We start from the raw sequence: 22344 nt of genomic DNA, 5'->3' as shown, positions 1-22344 counted from the left end.
AAACCCTGGTCACTGGCCATTTAAGGTTTTTTGTTTCTTTCTTTTTGCCCCCTGGGGCTGGTTGGTACCATCCCTTCAGTCACCTCCTGATTCACTGGCAATCCAATGCACAATGGCACAGTGTTGAAGTATCCAATTTTCTGCTATATGGACATCTTGGACAGGACTTAAAATGACATCAGCCCAGTTTCCCCATGATGCTCACATCTGGTCCTTGAGGAACCCTCATGCAATCTCTGTACCAAAAAACTCTAGGAGTGCTGGCTGGTCCCAGCACAGCACCACTCTCCTGGTTAATGTTTCCTCATTCTTTGGACCTGCCTGGCACCAAGTCATACCCAAGTCTACCATACCTCCCTCCCAATGTCAGGGAATGTGAGCCCAAACTCTCTGAGTGGGTCCAAAAAAGCCACCGGATGGTGGTGAAGGAGGTAGCACCCCCAAGAAAGACAGCAATGGCTTTCTCCAAAGACATCTCTTCACAAATTATGTCCCTTTTCATACTCTGCCCCCTCTTAGATCTTGATCTGGTGAAGAAAGCCAAGATTCATGATTTTCATATTTTCAGAGTTACAAAAAAAAATGATTATTGGTATCTCACTTTGGGATTTCACCTCTACTACACTTTGGTGTCCAGGTAATAGCTTTAACCCCCGTTACAAGAATTTGACATGAGTGAGGAGCATCTGTGATTTCGATACATCCCTCTTCGCCCTCAGCATATACATCCTGTGTTGCTGGGATGGGCAATTTCTCTTGTTCTTACACATTGGTCTTTGGAAGTCTGGAGCATGGTAAGGCTAACATTTTTATCTATCTCAGTGCAAAAAAATTATTTTTACAAAGAGATACAAGTCATTAGAAAACTAAAGGAAGCCTGAGATTTAGTCCCAGTTCTACCATTAGTCAAGCTATTGTCTTCATATCTGGTCTCAAGAGCTTCAACTGTATCATGAAGTGGTTGAATCATAAGTTATCTAAGGGGCCTTTCAGTTTTCACAATCCATGGAGAGACACATGAGAACTGGGAAAGCTGGGGACCTGGAGAAACATCTGGAGATTCAAAATCCTAGCTTCCTTGATGTGGCTGGACAGACTGGAGATCAGGGAACCAGTGTGGGGAATAGGAAGATGGTATGTCTTCTGGGAACTTGTGAGCCAACAGTCAATAGACCCTTCCCTGTACTCCCCACCAGGCTCATCAATGAGAATGAAGTGAAACAGTGGCGAGATCAGGCAGAAAAGTTCCGGAAAGGTAAGGGGCTCTGCCTAAAGCCACTGCACGCTCCACTGAAACTCTTCCCTGACCAGCCCAGGAGCTGTTAGAGGCAGACACACACATATGCATATTCTCTCTTCCATTTCCTCTCTGGTTCCACCCCCATCCCAGAACACATGGAGCTGGTGAGCAGGCTGGAGAGAAAGGAGCGAGAATGTGAGACAAAGACGTTGGAGAAGGAAGAGATGATGCGGACACTGAACAAGATGAAGGACAAACTGGCCCGAGAGTCCCAGGAGCTGCGCCAGGCTCGAGGACAAGTGGCAGAGCTGGTGGCCCAACTCAGTGAAATCTCAGTATGTAGACATTCTCCTCTCCTTTTACATATTGAGCTGAGGCCTTTAGGATGTTGTGGGAAGAGCAGGTGTGAGGAAGGGCCAAGGATCCCATGATGAAGAAGTGAGAGGAGGACCCTGGGTCAGGACAGAGTAGATCTCTGAGGCTATAAGGGTGGCTACTTTTGCGTTAATTAGAAAAAAAAATGCTTTATCCCCTGGGTGAAAAGAGCATTTCCCCTTTCCTTGTCCCAGGAAGTAGAACGCATAGTGCAGGTACTATTTTGCCCCCACCCCCAACCCGTGCAGCTGGATGCCCCTGTGCAGGCAATAGCCTACACAACTGTATGCATTATTCTTGCTGTTGCATTGTGATAACTATGACTTTTTCCAGTGTCATGTATATGTGTTTTACCTATGTGTGTGTCTGTATTTGTGATGTGTGTGTTGGCTGTTTGGGTCACAGAGAGGAAATGGGGGAGGGCAAAATGTGTGTGGGAGGTGAGAGCAGGATTGGGGTCTCCTATAGATGAAGAATAAGGAGAGGAATAGTGTGGCGGTGACCTGAAAGGCATCATTGCTGATGAATTTGTCCTTTTTATTTTTCTGTTTCCCCACAGACAGGACCTGTATCTTCCCCACCACCCCCTGGGGGTCCACTTACCTTGTCTTCCTCGATGACAACCAGTGACCTGCCTCCACCCCCGCCCCCTCTACCTTTTGCCTGCTGCCCCCCACCGCCACCACCACCTCTTCCACCTGGTGGGCCTCCCACTCCCCCTGGTGCCCCACCTTGCTTCAGCATGGGCCTGCCTCTTCCTCCGGACCCCTGCCCCAGCAGTGATATCCCACTCAGGAAGAAGTGTGTCCCCCAACCTTCTCATCCACTGAAGTCCTTCAACTGGGTCAAGCTTAATGAGGTAAACAACAAAGAAGAGATCAGTAGGCCCATTCTCCCATGGCCAATGCCAGTCAGCCCCATGGATTGCCTTCCCGTTGTTTGTAGATCCCCTGTCCTGGGTTCATTTTTTTGGTGGGGATAAGGGGGTAGTGGATGCAGAAGATGGGATTGCTGATGGCAGTCAGCTTACCATCCACTGGAAAGAACATCTACACTGGTATGAGGAGGCATGAATGTGCTAAGGCTCAGGTTGGTAAAGCCATCTACAGATGGAATTTGTGTGTGCTGAGGCTTAATGGAGTGATATAGATACCAGAGCATGGTCCAACCAGGGTCGCTTTCTAGACAACACAATGGCTGGGCTAGAGTTTTAAGGATAGGGTCTATTTGAGGAAAAGGGTGGAAAGATCTTGGGCGAAGGTCTAGAGATGGTAAAGATCAGGGCAGTGTGTTCAAAGGACTGAAACTGTGAGGCCATGGCAGGGGAAGTGATAGCTCCCTTGCCATGAACAGTTTGATGTCAAGATGTAGCCATTTTGGCATCCTCCTGGGGGAAGGTAAACATACTGAGTACTTTTCTAGACTTCTAAGTAGTGAGAGACCCTCATGAATATTATCCACCAATAATCACCAATCCCAGATCATGTGTGGGAGTTGATTCCTCTGTTGGACTCACATGAGCATGGAGGAGAGGTGCCCTGGTTGCATTAGACAGTTAGTAATTTAAGGCCAGTTCCAGCCTGGGTCAAGCCCTGCCTCTGGTTCTATACTAAGTGCTATTAAGAGGACCTGTGGCTTTGTCCATGAGGTGTAACTGGGCTCAGTTAGCCTGACTTATATGCATACTTCGGCAGCAGCCATGCAGACATCATTTTAGAGCTGGGACAAGTGTATGCCCTCTAGCCTTGTTGTCTCAGCCTTTTGGTCTAACTCTTGGAGAATTCATAACTGTACCTTCCTATGCAAGCTTAAATGAGCTCAGATGGAGACTCAAGTGGGAAGAGATGTGAGATTGTGAAGTAGGTGGCCAGCTATTTGTTAGCTGACTCTCCTAACGGTAGACCAGCTAGCCAGTCAGTCTGAGGACTGCTTTGTGTAAAGCTTTTTGCAGGGGGCTATGATGGATAATAATAAAAGGTGAGACAAAACACTGCCCTATAAGAGCTTTGGACCTGGAAAAGTAGGAATTTTGTTTAAAGAAACACCTAGAGATCCCAGAGAGGGATTGAAGGGGAGGTTCTAACCTCTAAACCAAGTGTGGCTCTAACTAACTGCGACCGGTGTAAATCACTCACTTTGTACCTCAGTTTTGCTTGTCTGTGAGATTTCTAGGATTCCTTTTACCTCTGGTTTTATAATGGAGGTGGAAAGACAAAGCATGAATATAGCCCATTCATAGTCTCCTGGGCCTCTGATAACATCTCCAGTCTAAGCTGGTAAAATTTTAGAGACACCTGTTAGAGTTTTGAAGTCACATGGTTGACGTTTGTGACAACTGTACCGCACAGCTGTGCCCTGTGGGCACTTCTCCATGGTCATGAGGCAGACAAACAGCTCTGAAGAACCAAAGGCCATACACAGGTTGTGTGGAAATGTTCAGTGTTCATGAACAGAAATAATATATATACTTTTTGGGGGGTAAAAAAAATATTTTTTTTTGTTGTTTCCTGTACTTAGAATTATAATTTGAAGGTTTTTTTTTTTTTTTTTTGGCTTCCTTAAAAAAAAAACCTTTTAAATGTTTTAACTGAAGTATAGTTGACACACAATATTACATTAGTTTCAGGTGTCCAATGTAGTGGTTTGACAACTCTGTCCATTATGCTATGGTATGATATATCTATTTTCAATGTTCTCAGGAACCTCCGTACTGGTTCCCACAGTGGCTGTACCAGTTTGCATTCCCACCAACAGTGCAAGAGGGTTCCTTTTTCTCTGCATCCTCACCAGCGCTTGCTTCTTCTTGTCTTTCTGATTCTAACCATTCTGGCAGGTGTGAGGTGATATCTCATTGTAGTTTTGATTTGTGTTTCCCTGATGATCAGTGGGTTTGAGCATCTTTCCATGTGTCTGTTGACCATCTACAGGTCTTCTTTGGAAAAATGTCCATTCAGGTCCTCTGCCCATTTTTTATTTGTATTACTTGCGGAGTTTTTTTTGGTGTTGAGTTGTATAGGTTCTTTATATAGTTTAGATATTAACCCTTTATTGAATGTATCATTTGCAAATTATCTTTTCCCATTCTTTAGGTTCCCTTTTGGTATAATTTTAAGATTTTAGATAAGATTTTATAAGATTATAAATATCTTATAAATAAGATAATTATAAGAGTTTAAAAAGGTAATGAAAAGTTGATTAGGCACCTCAGCCATTAAGGAAGACAGACAAGGCAACTAATATTTTTGCAACATTTTCATCAAGTAGAGCTTTGCACTTAGGATTTTCTCTGGGGTCCAATAATAATAAAGTCTATATAAATTCCTCAGGGGCCCCAAGTAGTCCAGAGTTTTATTCCTAGACTGGAAAGTACAAGTCGGATGGAATAAGGAATAGAAAGGATTTGCAGGAGTTGTCAACATTTCTCAGCAGGGGTGACTGGAGGGGCATTGAACAGTATCTGTGAACCTATTATCCCAGTTCCAAGCTTTTAATCATGTGACCAGGAGTTATTTCATCATTTTGGCTTCAGGTTCCTAATCTGTAAAATGGGAGTAATTATGACATTTATATCAAAGGACTGTTATGAGGATCAATTGATATATAAAGTACTTGGAACAGTGACTGACACATAGAAATTCATAATAATAAAAATAATCTTAGGTTATGAGTGGCACTACCATGCATGCTTTAAGTGTGTTATCTCACTTAATCCTTACTTCAACTCAGTCAGCAAGCATCATTGAGACTGTGCTTCCTTTTATGTGAAATAAAAAGAGGATAGTACCCCTCTACTTTCCAACACTCCTGCATAGTGGTGAGGCTGGGAGTGCAAGCTGGCTTGGTCTGTCTGACCCCAGATGCTCAGTGAGAGAAACACCCTGGAAAGTGTTTTGGAGAAAGATTTCCCTGGCATATAAAGGATGTCTCTAGAAGGGCAGAAGCCCCAGGAACCTAGACTGGAAATGATGAGGTCTTGGCCACAGTGATGCAAAAATTAAAGTCAGGCATTATTCTACACAGTGGGCACATCAGGGCGACTTGGTAAAATGCAGCATGTAGAGAATACTAGGAATTGAGGGACCTCTGTCTGGCTCCAGAGCTCAGCTACCCCTCCATGATGAGCTGCATATGGAGATGGGATGGCATGTGGCAAGAAAGGTGGGAGAGCTGGGTGCTTAGCCTGTTCTCTTAGGGGAAGCTCTTTCCGGGGTTGACCATCCAGCTCTCTCATTCCAGCTGGTTCTTCTTGCCATGGCCTCACCAGGAATAAAGATCAATGGCAAGTTTTACCTGTGTGGGCTTTCCCATGGAGCCCACCCACCTCTACACCAGGCCTAGATTCAGCTGGGGAACCAGTTAGAGGTTTCCCTTCCTTGCTTTCTTGGTTCAATTTCCCCTCCCATCTTCTCTCTGCCTCCCATCTACCCCATTCTGGGGGCCTGGCTCCTTTCCCCAGTCCCCTTCCCTTACCCCACGCATGCTCCTGTGCACGCACACGTGTACACACACACACACACACACACACACACACACACGCAGTGGTTGTTTCTGCCATGAAAAGAATGTGTCTGTGTTGGGTTTGGCCAGTTGCCTGTATCCCTTGCTGCTCCGAGCTTCCCAGCCCGGCATTCCACAAGAGGGTCCCTGGCCTTAGGAAGGCCACAGGAATGTCCCCACCCCCCTGCTCTGGCCTAGCCTCCCCTTTCTAGAGTTTAAGAAAATAAAAGTGAGTGAAAGGTATGTTTCTCTCTCTAAGCCTTGCTGAGGGGGAGATGGAGGGAGGAGGCAGCAGTGGCCTTAGAAAGGTTCCCCAGCTGCCTTCCAGGCAGAGGAAGGTGGGAGATTCCATTTTAAAGGACAGCAAAGCTCGGGATGAGGCGAAGATCCCTGGGAGGACAGAGTCAGAGCACCCTGGGAGGGGCTGTGCTCTCTGCCCTCTGAGCCATTGTCAGGGTGCTATGAGACCACTGGGGCCCTCTCATCTTGGCTGATGGGGCCTCCCCCCAGGGAAGGGATTCAATGCCAGGGTTCTACACAGAATTGGGACATTTCCTAGGTGGAGAGACCTTGGAATGTAAACCCTTGGATGCATTCCAACTGTGAGGGATAGACCACTTTCCTGGGTCTGACCAACAGGAAGTTGTGGCAGAGTCTTGCTGGCCTGAACAGTCGCTATAGGGGCCAGGATGTCTCAGGCTTTGGCATTTGTCCACTTCCTGGGAATCTGGGAAAGTGGGAAGAAGACCCCTGGGAGAGAAAATGACCATCTCAGTTACGAGAAATATAGTGGGCACTGAGGATTTGAGGATCTCAAATATGTGTGGGCACTATTCCGTCCAGTGACTCCAGCCGACACTGACCTTTAGGGAGTGTGTCCTGAGAACACGGGTTTAGTTTGGTTTTTCTGGAAAGAGTTTCATACCCTCTTTCATATTTGCCCACCCATCACTCCACTCCGTTTGATTTCTGGAACATACTTACATGTGGTCCCACAAGAAAAGGAGGATGAGGGGGTTGGCTCTGGCCTCTGCTTTGGAGCAGAGTATTTAAGATTTGGGGGAAGATGAATCAACCCCCTTCTGAAGGCCCGAAAGCCTGGCTATTGTATTTTGTGCAGCTGGGAACAGGGAGGGTTAGGGAGACATTGGACCTCTTCATAATGAAGGAGTTGAGTCAACCACTGGGTCTTCTCCCTGTGCTGAATCTTAGGAACGTGTCCCTGGCACCGTATGGAATGAGGTTGATGACATGCGGGTATTTCGGATTCTGGATCTAGAGGACTTTGAAAAAATGTTTTCAGCTTATCAGAGGCACCAGGTAAGACCCTGCCCTGCCCCCTCAGCTGCTTGGGTCTAACCTTCCAGTCTTGACTTCACCTATGCCTCTTGAACCCAACCCTCGACCCCTCCTCTCTCCCTCCCTTCCTCTCATGTATACTGAATGATTTTACTCCTGATTAGGTACCATTCTTTGCTGGGGGACATGGATCCGAATTAGAGGTGTGAAGTCCAGCAGGGAGAAGCATCCCATTGTATTACAGTTCTGACACACAGTTGCGTGTATTTACACATCAAGTGCTGGAATCGTATTTTGTCCGTTTCTCTCTTTCATCTTGGAGCACTGGAGATGGAGTCACAGGCCCTGACCACTTTTGACCCCTGTTCTTTCTTTGGCCCCAGGATCTAGACACTATACGTAGCAGGCATGATAACTTTCAAATCATTTTCTCCACCGTACTCTCCCAACACCCACCCCCACGAGTCAGTTAGCCACGGGTGTCAGTGTTTCAAGGAAGATGGAGCTTCTCCAGGTCACATTAGGGGGTTAGGGTGGGTCTGGGCAGGGTTGGAGGAGCCCTGCAGACACTGCTTACAGATGGCTGGTCAGTCAGCCTGCTCTTCTAGCAGCAGTAAGAGGGTGGGAGGGTGGATGAATGCAGAGCATCCCTGAAGCAGTGCCAGTTCTCAGACCTCATCCTCACAGGAATGTGAGTCAGGAGGTGTGTCTGGGCCCAGGAATCTGCACTGTAGCTGGCACATCTGGGGGCCCTTCCCCCAAGCCCAGTTTGGATATTCCCAGCCTCAAGGCTTTAGAGTGTGTTCTCTCTGGCCTCCCTTCGAAGGTTGTTGCCTCTCTGTGCTGTGCCACTTTCTCCTGTCTCCTCTGCTGAGCCCAGGGTGCCAGCCCTGAGGACACCCCAGGTGCCAGCGAGTGGGATCTGTGCCCTCCTGGGCCCTGGGGAGCAGCTGCATGTTGTGGCCGGGCTCCCCAGTGCTTTCTGCCAAGTTCAGACCTGTGGACAACCCTTCCTGAGGGCACAGAAGACTCCTCTTAGGGGCCTAGCCAAAGGGATGGAGTAGGGGTGGGGCTCTGGCCTTGACTTGGGGTTCTGGAAAAACCACATAGTTGGTATTTAATTTAAATGTACATGCTCAAGGCATCTGATTCTTTACCCTAATTCCAGGCAGGATTTTTAGCCCCTACCCATATCAGGCTGGCATGGCCTCAGGCAGCAGCTGTGGCTTAGCAGGAGGGGGAAGGGGTTCTTCTGAGCACGTGTGGATTGGTGCTCCTGAGTGGAACAGAGGGAGCATGTGCAAGGGGTGTATCAGGCATGGTCAATCACACAACTCCCCCTAACTGGAGAGTTTTCCTGGTGTCCAGGATTCCATCCTGGCCCATCCGGTTTCCAGGGCCCCTGAGGTCAGGCTAGGATGGGGACCAGTGGGGAGAGAGAGAGATTATGGGAATTAGAAACAACCTGCGTCTGGGGCCTCCCAGTTTGGTGACTGGAGAAGAGTTGTCTTCTGTTTCTTCTCTGAATTCCCTATTTCAGGACTGACCTCACCCAGAGGTTGCCCAGACTTGGGGTGAATTGTCACTTGGTGGTTGCCCAGACTTGGGGTGAATTCACAGCAGCAGAGCTGGAGAGATCCCAGAGGATGCATGGCCCTGGTCCCTAGTGGCCTCCTTTCCCTGTCTTGGGGTCCAGGATGCATGGGCTTGTTGGGGAAGGAGGTCCTATGAGCTGTGGGGTCTTCCCTCTGTGTCTTATTCAGGTCCTGAATTAGTGACTTAAACTCCATCAGGGTCAGTAAGGGAGAACCGGGTGTGGGCCATGTCCCCTCAGCTCCCTTAGAGATCAAAAGACAGACAAAGGGCAAGAGGCAAAATTCAGGGACACCTGCTTTCCTCTGCCTCAATGAATACAACTTTCACATGTTTTTGGCCCCTTCTGGTTGTATCTCCTCTCCTGTTTAGAAAGATGAAGTCATCCAGCAGTGGAGGAATGCTTTCTGCCCTCTGGGCAATGTCCCAGCGGAGGAGAGGAAAAAATAGCAGCCAAGGCCTGGGTTGGGGAGCTTGAGAGCTTGGCCTGGCCCGACTAGGGAGTGGTGGTGTCACTGGGCCCAGGGCAGGCAGAAGACCTGCTCCCCACTTTGTGGCTTCTCTGTGAGTGCATGTCTGCTAGAATCACCTCCTGTCCACAGCTATTTGCCAGTCTCTATCTCCAGCCATATGGGTCGCCTTGGGATTGGGAGGACGGAGTGGATGCTGAGGGGTTCCCATGTCTCTCCTACTGTCCCTGGGTCCCTGAACCTCTTGGCTAACATTGTGCATGTTTAATTCTCTGTTGGCTGTGGCTGCTACCTGCCTAGGAGCTGATAACTAATCCTCAGCAGGTGAGTCACTCTTGGGGCTCTGGACACTCTAACTTCTAACCACTGTCCTGGGCTGCTGGCCTGTACTGGCCCAAACAGAGGGCTTATTCATTCTACCTTCTGCCTTTATTACCCATCCCAACAGGGAAACACGGGAAAGGGCCCCCAAAGAGAAAGCAGAAATGTAGGGGAGGGAAGTAATTCAAGCAGATTCCTACCAGCAATGGAGGTGAATGTCTACTGTAGTAAGGAGAAAACTTCCAGGTCTATTGTATTACCCACCTGGCCCAAGGCGAGGCTATCCTGAAGACTGCACAGGCTGGGCACTGTACAATCCCAAAGCCACAATTCACAAAGATAAAGATGTGAGTGGGGGCCCTTGGAATTATACAACATGAAGCATGTGTTTGGAACAACCTCCCAGAATAAGAACTAGTTTCCTATCTACGTCACCAAGGGCCCAAGAGAAGGAAGGGAATCTGTTTTGGGGGGAGTCTGCCTGCTGGAACTCCAGTGAAGAGAATTCTTCATGGGATTCTGCCTCAGTTTCCCCACTTCTGAACTCGAAACATCCTCTACTCTGGGCACACTGGGCTGTGCTTGAAGTCTTCAGGAGTCTAGGAACTGTGGCCTGTTGGGAACTTGGAACCAGCTTCTCATCATAAGCTTGGGGAAACTGTCTGGGTGGGGTGGTAGAGTAGGGCTGATTCTCTGGGATGCTGTGGATCATATCACATTGCCCAAAGCTGTAGGGGTCCGTCTGGGCTCTAGTTTGCCAGAGAGGGCAATCTTTAAAAAGGAGGGGGGTCTTCATTGCCCCCAACCCATTCTAACCCATGGTAAAGTCCCAGTCTACTTGATTATTAACTACCCTTGTCTCTCTCTCCTGTCTTTTTCTTTCCGTTTTTCTTCCCTTCACACCAGGAGTATCCCCTGGTTGGTGTGGGAGTGGTTCCCGGGGGTGGGCAAGGCAAGGATTGGGGAACATACATACCTCAACCTTTCTACTTGGCTTGTCGGTTTCAGAAAGAGCTGGGCTCCACAGAGGACATCTACCTGGCCTCCCGCAAAGTCAAAGAGTTGTCGGTCATTGACGGCCGGCGGGCACAGAACTGCATCATCCTTCTCTCTAAGTATGTGCTTGCATAGCCTGTTCAGCCCTTGGTGGGAGGGATGAGACCCCAGAAGGCAGGGCCTTGAGAGGGCTAGAGCAAAAGCCGACAGTGGAACTGAATGCCTGGGGACAGGAGCGACAGAGGAATGGTGTGACAGCAGTCTCTGTGCTCCCCTTGCCCCCCGCAGTCCCCTGGGAATGGTAGGGGACCACTGATCTAGAACCCTCCCTGGGAGGGTTCTAGGGAGCCTTTGGGAGCTCATGTTCTGCAGCAGTGTGGGGCTCTGAAGACAGGAAACTGTCCCTGGTCAGCATCTGGCAGCAGAGTTGCTCTAAGCCCATGGAGGGCCCCGCTGGGCTTAGGCCACAGAGCAGCATGATCTCAGCCCCCAAGCATTTCCCGTGGCTACAGAACAAACAAGGCAGTATCTGCACTAACAGCACAGCTTCTGTGCGGGGCCTCCTGCCTGAGCCAGGGTCAGAGGGCAATGCCTCCCATACTATTCTTAGCCCTGCCCCAGCCATCTCTAGGGCATCCATCCCCCTTTCTTCTCATAGACCCCAGGCCTCAGTTTCTCCCTCTTGATGGTGGAGGAGAGTTCTCTATCCCCAGGATTCCCAATGGTATGCATCTGGAAGGATAGGGAAGGGCTCTGTGTGTGTGTGTGTGTGTGTGTGTGTGTGTGTGTGGAGGGGGGTGGCTTGTCCCTCACCCAGACAGCAAGACGTATGGGAGCAGCTGTGTGGGAGCTGAGGCGCTGTCAGAAGACTGAGGGCTCTTCTGTCTTCCGACACTGAAGGAAGCAGGAAACAGCCCCCTTTGTGGCTTGCTGATATTCCCATCCTCCCATGGAGATGCACTAGATATTTTAGGAAGGAGAAGGATCAGAAACCTTTTTTTCCTGTCTCTCTGTCTACACTAAAGATGGCCCTTTTACTCCCAAATGTCCCTATCACTTATGACAGACACTGAAGCAAGACTCAAGTCTATGCTTTGACTAAAACATACCATTATTGAGTTTATAGAGTGAACCATATCAGTTTAGTTAGAGAAGACTTTGCAAAGGTGGTAAAGAGGGAGCACTGTGGAATATACTCCCATGTTGACATGAGGGAGAGAGAGCAGGAGAGGAGAAGGGCTGGGGTCTCCCCTGAGCAGAGGGGCCCGGCCAGGCTTCTCAAGGGGCAGGGTTTCCCTTCAGGCTGAAGCTTTCTAACGAAGAGATCCGGCAGGCCATCTTGAAGATGGACGAGCAGGAGGACCTCGCAAAGGACATGCTGGAGCAGGTGAGGCCTCTAGTGGGGAGGGGATGGGAGCTGAAACTAGGGGGCAGCTGGCCCCCAGAGAGGCCAACACTTTTAGTTAAAGGGGAAATCAGGCTGGAGGACGGAGGATTGGGGGGAGGTTTATAGACACTCCCTAGACCAGCCTTTCTGAGAGGAGGCCAGGAAAGGCAGCATCTTTTCTAGCGGATTGAGGCCCTGAAAGGAGATATGAGGTATGATCCCCCCTGGGCCCAAGACAAAGTCAGAGTGACCTATAGTCATATCTTCCCCAAATCTCTTCTACCTCAATTTATTGGGTCCTTCAAAAGAAACCTAGAAAGCACCAAACAAAACCACCATCAGTTGGACCTCATTAGAATGAAGAACTCTGTTCATCAAAAGGCACCATTGCTAGAGGGAAAAGACAAGCCAGACCTTAGAAAACATTTGCTTTATGGACATCTAGCAAAGATCTCATATTCAGAATAAAGAACGCTACCGATCAGTGAGAAAATGACAAACAGCTCCACTTGAAAATGAGCAGAAGACTTGAACAGGTACTTCAATGAAAGAGAATTTCTGAGTGGCTCAACAGTTGTAGGCATCCAAGAAATACAGTAAACCACAGTGAGGCAGCACCACACCCCCCTACTGGAATAGCTAAAATTGAAAAGATACTGACAATGCCAAATGTTGACAAGGATGTGAAGCGACTGGGATTCCCACTGGCTACAATAATTTGGGGAACAATTTGGCAGTCCACGCAAAGGCTAAATCTATCCTACTGCCCAGCAATCCTGTGGCTAGATGCAGAGAAATGAGTGCAAACATTGACTCTACGAGATAGACGCAAGAATATTTATAACACTTTTATTCATGAAACCCCCAAACTGTCTACAATCCAACTGTCCATCAATGAGAAATTGCATAAATATACTGTGGTATATTCCTACAATAGAATACCGTCCAACACGTATAAAAAGCAAACTACCAATACTTACAGCATGGATGAGTCTCAGACATTGTGTTATGCAAATGAAGCCAGACACCAAAGAAAACACATAGCATGAGTCCATTTATACGAAGTTCAAGACTAGGTAAATGTAATCTAAGGTGATAGAATTCAGTTGAGAGGCTATAAGGTGGAGGTGTGGCTTACTGAAGTGATACGAAAGAACTTTCTGGGGGATGGAAATCTTCTGTATCTTAATCTAGATGGGAGTTCAGTGGGTGATTTTGTCAAAATTCATTGAACTGAACATTTAAGATAGATGCATTTTATGTAAATTATACCTCAATAAACTTGGGTTTAAAAGAAAAAAATCATTGAGCTGTGTACTTAAGAATAGTGTACTTTATATAAATTATATCTCAGTTTTAAAAAGTGAAAAAAGAAAAGTCTAGAGCTGGGTGTCCTGTGGTCCCCTTTGGGCAGATGAAGCGTAAACCTACCATATGAAGATGCCTCTCTCTTTTAAGGACCCCTCCCCATCTTGAGCCTGGGCAGTGTATGGGCATCCATGCATAGCACCCTCATATTAGTTTCTCAGCAGTTTCCTGTGTGACCTCCATCTGCTCTTTGCAGCTCCTCAAGTTCATCCCAGAGAAGAGCGACATTGACCTCCTCGAGGAGCACAAGCATGAGATCGAGCGGATGGCCCGGGCTGACCGCTTCCTCTATGAAATGAGCAGGTCAGGGCAGTGGGCATGGAGGGGGGGCGCTGGGGGTGCACAGGCAAAAGAGGGTCTGGATCTAGCTCCTGGAGCTGGAGGGGCTGCCTCACGATGTGGCTCGCCCCATCCACAGGATCGACCACTACCAGCAGCGACTACAGGCCCTGTTCTTCAAAAAGAAGTTCCAGGAGCGTCTGGCTGAGGCCAAACCCAAAGTGGAAGGTATGTTTGAGGGCATGGGAAGGCCTAGAGTGGAGAGGCATCTGGGAGGGCCAATGGGCAGGAATCCGTGAACTGGGACTGAGGAAAACTTCCTCATTTTCAATCTGCCCCTCCCCCCCACCAAAAAAACCCAAAGCCAAGGACAAAATTTAAAACTACGGTTACTGTAAATATATGCACTTGTTTATATCAGCACATGTGCCAGACATGTGACACATTTCCTGTGCCTCAGCCTGCAAACTCTCCAAGGTGAGGGATCTGTTGATATCTGCGCCAGCTGGGCCAGAAATGCTGACCAGATGATAATAGCAAGCACCTAGAACAGGGCCTGGCATGTATTGAGCTCATCAGTCTTTACCCTCCTCGAGAGCTACTAGGTTCATAGAAGACCTCTGGCATATTATTTTAAGCGTGCCCCGTTCAGAAAAGTAGGAAACTGGTTGGGTAATCCTTGGAGGCATCTAGGTTTTCTAGGTTAGGGAATCCCCCCTACACAGGCCTTTTCCAGATGGGCACTTTGTAATTCAATGGGAACCATGTAGCATGCACCGCATGAAACATTCCTTGTGGATGGCTTCATTGGTCCTCACAATCACTATAGGTGCATCCATTCTCTCATGTCTAAAATGGGGACATGCTGCCTGAGGCCATGTTACCAGTGAGTGGTGGAGCCAGGATTGGAACACAGATGTTCTTCAGAATTCATCTTCACTCTTGTTGGGTAGTACTTCACAGACAATGGCAGAGGATTGTGGTGGGGAGGAGGGGGGACGGGGAGGGGCAGAGAGTTTGGGGAAAAAGTCAGGATGGCCCATGCAGACCCACCAGTGGAGAAGCAGGTGAGGCTGTGAGGCCTACCTGGGGGAAGGACAGGACAGCAGAGTGGAACAGGAGAGCCTAAGTCCAGGATGCTGAGGGGGGGTGGGGCAGGCTGGGGCAGAGCAGAGAGAGCATGGGCCCCCTCTGCTGGACACCAAGGCTGGCAAGCATTCCCCTGATGATGCCGAGTCCAGAGAATGGCCTTTCCTGGAGCTGCGTCAGGGATGTTTGGGGGTGGGGGTAGGTGGGTGTGACAGAGCTAGAGGCATAGACCTTCTGCAATCTGCCCCCTACCATACACACACACACACACACACACACACACACACACACGTGTGCATGCACACACACAAGGGAACTGCAGGCTGGCTGTAATCATAAATAATCATTCTGAGGGAGAAGGATTGAGATCAGCAGTGATTCTGTAGGTCTAAGGTCTGGCAGTCCCTCCTGCCCTGGTGATGAGTAAATCCTTACCTTCAGACTGCCTTCTTTGTCCTGCTGCAGACTGCCTTTGGGGCATGAGGCACAGATAAGGGAATCAGTCCAAGACCTATACTCAACCATTTGTGTGTCTTGGGTCAGTGGAGCAAATGTGAGCAATTACCGTTTGGACTTGTGGAACCAGAGTTATTTAGCCACTGGGTAGGGTTAATCTCAGATAATCTCAGAGCCCACTCCTAAGAGTTAGTCACTGAATGCTCAGGAGAGTCTCCCTTTAATATTAAGCCAAGCTGAGTAAGACATGTTTTGGATGGCAAAACCTGCTGGCAAAGGTAATAATCGCTCTGCGATAGCAATGGCTGCTATTCTAGAATGGTCTGGAGGTCTCTTCCCTGAGAGTTGGGAAGAGGTGGCTGAAGTTGTAGCTTACAGAATCAGGTCAGTGGCTTCACTAGGAGTGGAGACAAGAGGATTGTGCAGGAGTTGGGATTCATATTTTTCCTTCCAGTTCTAGGAAGTATTCCTGGAAAAGCTAAGATTTGGCCAATCCCAGCTGGTGATGAGCTATTGACACCCTACCCACCACTTCCCAACAAGGCCTCTGGGTCAATTTGCCAAAAGCCAATTCACCAAATTTGACAGATTTACCAATTCTTCTATGAATATATTCATGAAACATACTTTTCTTGAATGTATTCTTATGAATATGTTCATTGCTGAATATACCAAAGTTACCGATTCTCATTTTGAATACATTTACTGAATATAGTCAAGATGAATATGGTTTCAAATGTAAACATTCTTATGAATATAGTCACGAGTATATTATTCTTATGAATATATCTAAAATGTCTGCATTGCAATGGATGTTTCCTCATTTACACTGATTTTCTTTGAACTCTTGTCAATTTCTGTTTTGCCAACATTTTAGCATTTTTAGAATTCCTTTGCAAATTTCTCAAATAGTGTATCAGCCCTAGGAAAACTATCCCAACCAATATAAATTGCTAAAAACTTTTATAAGTAGTTTTTTAAAGTAAACTTTTAATTCAAATATGGATACAGAAAAGTACACAAATCATAAGAGTCCGACTTGATGAATTATCATAAAATGAAGTAACCTGTGAAATCAACATCTGTGTTGAGAAATGGAATGGTGCCAGCCCCAAACAGCCCTCCCTTATGTTGCCTTCCCAAACATTACCCCCTGCAACCATTACGCTGTCTTCTCTAAAGGTTTTATCTTTCTTAACTTTAGGTGGATGGTATAATATAATGTGAATAATTTTATGCTGGTCTCTTTTGCTCAGCACTGTGGTTGTAAGTTACTCTGTTGTTACATGTAGCAGTGAGTTATTCATTTTCAGTGCTGCATTTTATTCCATTGTATGAATATCATAATTTGTTTAACCAATCTATTTGTTAAGAATTAAAAAAAAACACAAACTAGAAACCACTCTAATACCCATCAAGAGTAATGCTGCTATTAGGTCATAGAATATGAACATGTTCAAAGGTAGAAGCTACTGACAAACCTTAGTATTCACTTTTATAGTTTTTTTTTTCAATTTAAAGTTATACTTTTGTTGCTAACTTCATGATATGTGTGCACATATAGTTGACACACGTTACATTAGTTTCAGATGTACAATAGAGGTGGGACAAGTGTAGCTACACTGTGTAATGCTATTATACCATTGGCTATATACACTATGCTGTACATTTTGTCTCCACGATTTATTCCATTACAGGAAGCCTGTATCTACCATTTCCCTTCACCCACTTTGCTAACCCCTTACCCTTCTCCCTTCTGGCAGCCATCAGTTCTCTGTATTTATGGGTCTGTGTCTGGTTTTTGTGTATTTTTTAGATTCTACATATAAGTAAAATCACATGGTATTTGTCTTTCTCTAACTTATTTCACTTAGCATAATACCTTTAGGTCCATCCATGTTGTCACAAATGCTAAGATCTCATTCTTTTTTTATGGCTGAATAATATTCCATTGTGTGTATCTTCTTTCTTTGTTGGTGTTTTGAGAATTTTCCCCAGCTTTATTGAGGTATGATTAACAAAAATTGTATATATTTAAAGTGTACAAGTGTATATACTTAAGATTCACAATTGTATATATTTTTATTTTTTAAATTCCAGTATAATTAACATACAGTATTATATTAAGTTTTAGGTGTACAGTATAGGGATTCAATAATTCTATAATTATGTACATTCATAATGCTCATTATAATAAGTATACTATTAATCCCCTTTACCTATTTCACCCATTCCCCCACCCACCTTTTGTTCTTTATATTTAAGAGGGTTTTTTTTTTTTTTTGGTCTCTTTTTTTCCTTTGTTGTATGGTACTGACACATAAACAGACACGTAGATCAATGGAACAGAATAGAGAGCCCAGAAATAAATCTATACTTGTATGGTCAATTAACCTACACAAGGGGGGCAAGAATATACAATGGGGAAAAGATAATCTCTTCAACAAATGGTGCTGGAAAAACTGGACAGCTACATGCAAAAGAATGAAACTTAGCCACTTTCTTACACCATACACAAAAATAAACTCAAAATATATTAAAGACTTAAATGTGAAACCTGACACCATAAAAGTCCTAGAAGAAAACTTAGGCAGTAATGTCTTTGACATCAATCTTAGCAACATTTTTCTGCATAGATCTCCTTGGACAAGGGGATCAAAAGCAAAAATAAACCTTGGGACTACACCAAAATAAAAAGCTTTTGCACAACCATATCTTCTTTATCCATTCAGCCATCAGTGGAAACAAGTTGCTTCCATATCTTGGCTGTTGTAAATAATGTTGCAGTAAACATAGGGGTGCAGATATCTTTTTGAATTCATGTTTCATTTTCTTTGGGTAAATACACAGCAGTGGAATTATTGGATCATGTGGTGTTTCTATTTTTAGTTTTTGAAGGACCTCCATACTGTTTTCCGCAGTGGCTGCACCAATTTCCATTCTATCAACAGTGCACAAGAGTTCCTTTTTTTTTCCAGCTCCTCATCAACACTGCTATCTCTTGTGTTTTTGACTCTAGCCACTCTGAGAGGTGTGAGGTTATCCCTCACTGTGGTTTTGATTTGCATTTCCCTGATGATCAGTGATGTTAAGCATGTTTTTCATGTGTCTGTTAGCTATCTGTATGTTTTCTTTGGAAAAATGTCTAGTCAGCTCCTCTGCCCATTTTTAAATTAGATTGTTTGGGTTTTGTTGGTGTTGAGTTATGTAAGTTCTTTATGTATTTTGGATATTAACCCCTTATCAGATCATTTGCAAATATCTTCTCCCATTCAGTAGGTTGCCCAGTTGTTTTATTGGTTTCTTTTGCTGTGCAAAAGCTTTTTATTTTGGTGTTGTCCCAGTAGTTTATTTTTGCTTTTGTTTCCCTGGCCTGAGGAGACATATGTAGAGAAAAATGTTGCTAAGGTCAATGTCAAAGAGATTACTGCCCATGTTTTCTTCTAGGAGTTTTATGGTTTCAGGTCTCATATTTAGGTCTTTAATCCATTTTGAGTTTATTTTTGTGTATGGTGTAAGGAAGTCATCCAGCTTCTCCAGAACCATTTATTGAAGAACTTTTCTTCTCCCCATTGTAAATTCTTGCCTCCTTTGTCATTGATTAATTGACTATATAATGGTCATCTATTAATGGCATCTTTAATGGCCATCTATAAACTATGTGCCAGTACCATTGATTACTACAGTTTTAGAGTATATTTTGAAATCTGGGGATCTGATATTTCCATCTATGTTCTTCTCAAGATTGTTTTGGCTATTTGGGGTCTTTTGTGGTTCCATTCAAATTTTAGGGTTATTCATTCTAGTTCTGTGAAACATGCTGATGGTATTTTCATAGGGGCAATCTGTATATTGCTTTGGGTAGTATGGAAATTTTAATAATTTTAATTCTTCTAATCCTTGAGTGTGGGATATCTTCCCATTGATTTTATTTTCAATTTCTTTCATCGGTGTTTTCTAATTTTCAGAGTTTATTAAGTTTATTCCTCGGTATTTTATTCTTTTTGGTACAATTATAAATGGAATTATTTTCTTAATTTCTCTTTCTGCTTCATTGTTAGTGTATAGAAAAGCAACCAACTTCTGTGTATTTTGTATTCTGAGCCTTTACTGAATTCATTTACTCTAATAGAATTTTATTGTAGTCTTTAGGGTTTCTCTGTATAGTGTCATGTCATCTGCAAGTAGTGACAGTTTAACTTCTTATCAATTTGGTTACCTCTTCTTTCTTGTCTGATTGCAGTGATTAGGACTTCCACTACTATGTTGAATAAAAGTATTGAGAGTGGACATCCTTGTCTGTTCTTGATCTTAAAGGAAAAACTTTGTTTTTCACCGAGTATGATGATAGTTGTGGGTTTTTCGTATTTATTGTGTTCAGGCATGTTCCCTCTAAATCTGCTTGGTTGAGAGTTTTATCAAGAACAGATGTTGAATTTTGTCAAATGCTTTTTCTGCATCTATTGAAATGGTCCTATAATTTTTATCCTTTCTCTTGCTGATGTGAGGTATCATGTTGATTTGCAAATATTGAACCATCCTTGCATCCCTGAAATTAATCCCACTTGATTGCATTCAATGATACATTAAAAAAATCATCACAGTTTGCTAATATTTTGTTGAGCAGTTTTGCATCTATGTTCATCAGGGATATTGGCCTGTAGGTTTTGGGTTGTTTATTCTGTAGTGTCTTTGGTTTTGGTATCAGAATAATTCTGTCTTCATAGAATGTATTTGGAAGCTTTCCTCCCTATTCTACTTTATGAAGTAACTTGAGAATAGGTATTAACCCTTTTTTAAATGGTTAGTAGAATTCATCTGTAAATCTATCTGCTCCTGGGCTTTTGTTTGTTGAGGAGTTTTTGGATTATTTATGCAGTTTTATTAGTAGTAGTTGGTCTATTTGTATTTTCTGTTTCTTTCTGATTCAATTTTGAAAGATTGTATGTTTCCAGGGATTTATCCCTTTATTTTAGGTTGTCCATTTTTCTTGGCACATAGTTTTTCATAGTAGTCTCATATGCCTTTGTATTTCTGTAGCGACTGTTGTCTCTTCTCTTTCCTTTCTGATTTTATTCACTTTTGCCTCCTTTTTTTTTTTTTTTTTGACGAATATGGCTAAAGGCTTATTGTCTATCTTTTCAAATAACCAGCTCTTGATTTCATTGATTTTTTCCATTGTTTCTTTTAGGCTCGATTTCATTTATTTCTACTTTGACTTTCAATTCCTTCCTTCTATTCACCTTTGGCTTTTTTTCCCCACTAGTTCTTTAGGTATAATGTTAGATTGAGATTTTTCTTATTTCTTGAGGTAGACCTGTATTGCTATAAATTTCCCTCTTTGGACTGCTTTTGCTGAGTCCCAAAGATTTTGGATGATTGTGTTTTCATTTTCACTTGTTTCTATTTTTTTAATGTCATCTCATTTTGTATTGATCTACTGGCTGTTTGGTACATGTTGTTGGCCTTCACATGTTTATGTTTTTTCCAGTTTTTTTCCTTGTGATTGATTTCTAGTTTCATACCATTGTGTTCATAAAAGATGCATGGTATGATTTCAGTCTTTCTGAGTTTGAGACTGTTTTGTGGCCTAACATGTGTTCTGTCCTGGAGACTTTTGCACTGTATCATGTGCACTTGTAAAGTGTATTCTGTTGTTTTTGGATAGAATATTCTGTATATATCTGTCAATATTTATGATGTATCATTGAAAGACACGGTTTCCTTATTGATTTTCTGCCTCACTTACCTATTCATTGATGTAAGTGGGATGTTAAAGTCCCTTGCTATTATTGTATTACTATCAATTTCTCCCCCTTATGTCTGTTGATATTTGCTATGTGTGTTTAGGTGATCCAATGTTGGGTACATAGATATTTGCAATTGTTATATCATCTTGTTGGATTGATCCCTTTATCATTATGTAAAGCCTTTGTCTCTTGTTGCAGTCTTTGTTTTTTAAGGTCATTTCGTCTAAGTATTGCTACCCTGTTTTTTTTCCTTCTATCTGCATGGACTATCTTTTTTTTTTATCTTTTCAATTTTAGTCTGTACGTGTCTTAAGGTCTAAAGTGAATCTTTTATAGGTAGCATATAGATGAGCCTTTTTTTTAAATCCATCATGCCACTCTATGTCTTTTGATTGGAGCATTTAGACCATTAGCAATTAAAGTAATTGTTGATAGGTATGTACTTATTGCCATTTTGTTCATTGTTTTCTGGTTGTTTTTGTAGTTCTTCTCTGTTTCTTTCTTCTATTGCTCTCATTCCTTGTGATCGGTGACTTTCTTTAGTGTTATGCTTGGCTTTATCTTTATTTTTTGTGTTATCTGTTAAAGGTTTTGGGTTTATAGTTACTATGGGGTTCACATATAACATCCTAAGTATATGGATTTCTATATTAAATTAATGTTCACTTAAGTTTGAACACATTCTAAAAGAACTTTTTTTGCTCCACCCTCCACATTTTATGTATATAGTGTCATATTTTACATCTTTTAGTCATAATTTTTTTTTTTTTTACTTCTAATTAAAGCCTTTTCTTTTCTACTTAAAGAAGTCCCTTTAACATTTCTTCTAAGAATGGTTTAGTGGTGATGAACTCTTTTACCTTTTGTTTGCCTGGGAAACTCTTATCTCTCCCTCAATCCTGAGTGATGGTCTTGCTGGGTAAAGTATTCTTAGTTGTAGATTTTTTTCCTTTCAGCACTTTGAATATATCCTGCCATTCTCTTCTGGCCTGCAAAGTTGCTGCTGAAAAATCATCTGACAGTCTTATGGCAGGGGGTTCCCATGTATGTAATTTTCCTTTTTTCTTGGTGCTTTTAAAATTCTCTATCTTTAATTTTTGACATTTTAGTTATTATATGTTATGGTGTAGACCTCCATGGGTTCATCTTATTTGGAACTCTCTGTGCTTCCTGAACCTGGATGTCTGTTTCCTTCTCCAGATTAGGGAAGTTTTCAACTATTAT

The 22344-nt window shown here is 44.0% G+C and overlaps 1 protein-coding gene across 6 annotated transcripts in view; it reads left to right on the top strand.

Moving 5' to 3' along the window:
• DAAM2 (dishevelled associated activator of morphogenesis 2) overlaps positions 1-22344 on the top strand; it is a 118432-nt gene that overhangs the window by 87234 nt on the left and 8854 nt on the right. For 5 of the 6 annotated variants that reach the window (XM_027057818.2, XM_027057816.2, XM_027057819.2 and 2 more), the window contains 9 exons: positions 1197-1255; positions 1391-1575; positions 2175-2474; positions 7325-7432; positions 9775-9798; positions 10804-10910; positions 12094-12178; positions 13743-13849; positions 13965-14053. In XM_027057818.2, coding sequence (XP_026913619.1) covers positions 1197-1255; positions 1391-1575; positions 2175-2474; positions 7325-7432; positions 9775-9798; positions 10804-10910; positions 12094-12178; positions 13743-13849; positions 13965-14053 — 1064 coding nt within the window. The remainder of the gene's footprint in view (positions 1-1196; positions 1256-1390; positions 1576-2174; positions 2475-7324; positions 7433-9774; positions 9799-10803; positions 10911-12093; positions 12179-13742; positions 13850-13964; positions 14054-22344) is intronic. The other variant, XM_053222849.1, reaches the window with a different exon arrangement.

Source organism: Acinonyx jubatus, chromosome B2 (genome assembly GCF_027475565.1).
Source record: "Acinonyx jubatus isolate Ajub_Pintada_27869175 chromosome B2, VMU_Ajub_asm_v1.0, whole genome shotgun sequence".
Taxonomy (NCBI): domain Eukaryota; kingdom Metazoa; phylum Chordata; class Mammalia; order Carnivora; family Felidae; genus Acinonyx; species Acinonyx jubatus.
Note: the sequence above shows the minus strand (reverse complement) of the source record. Positions and strands in the feature narration are given on the sequence as shown.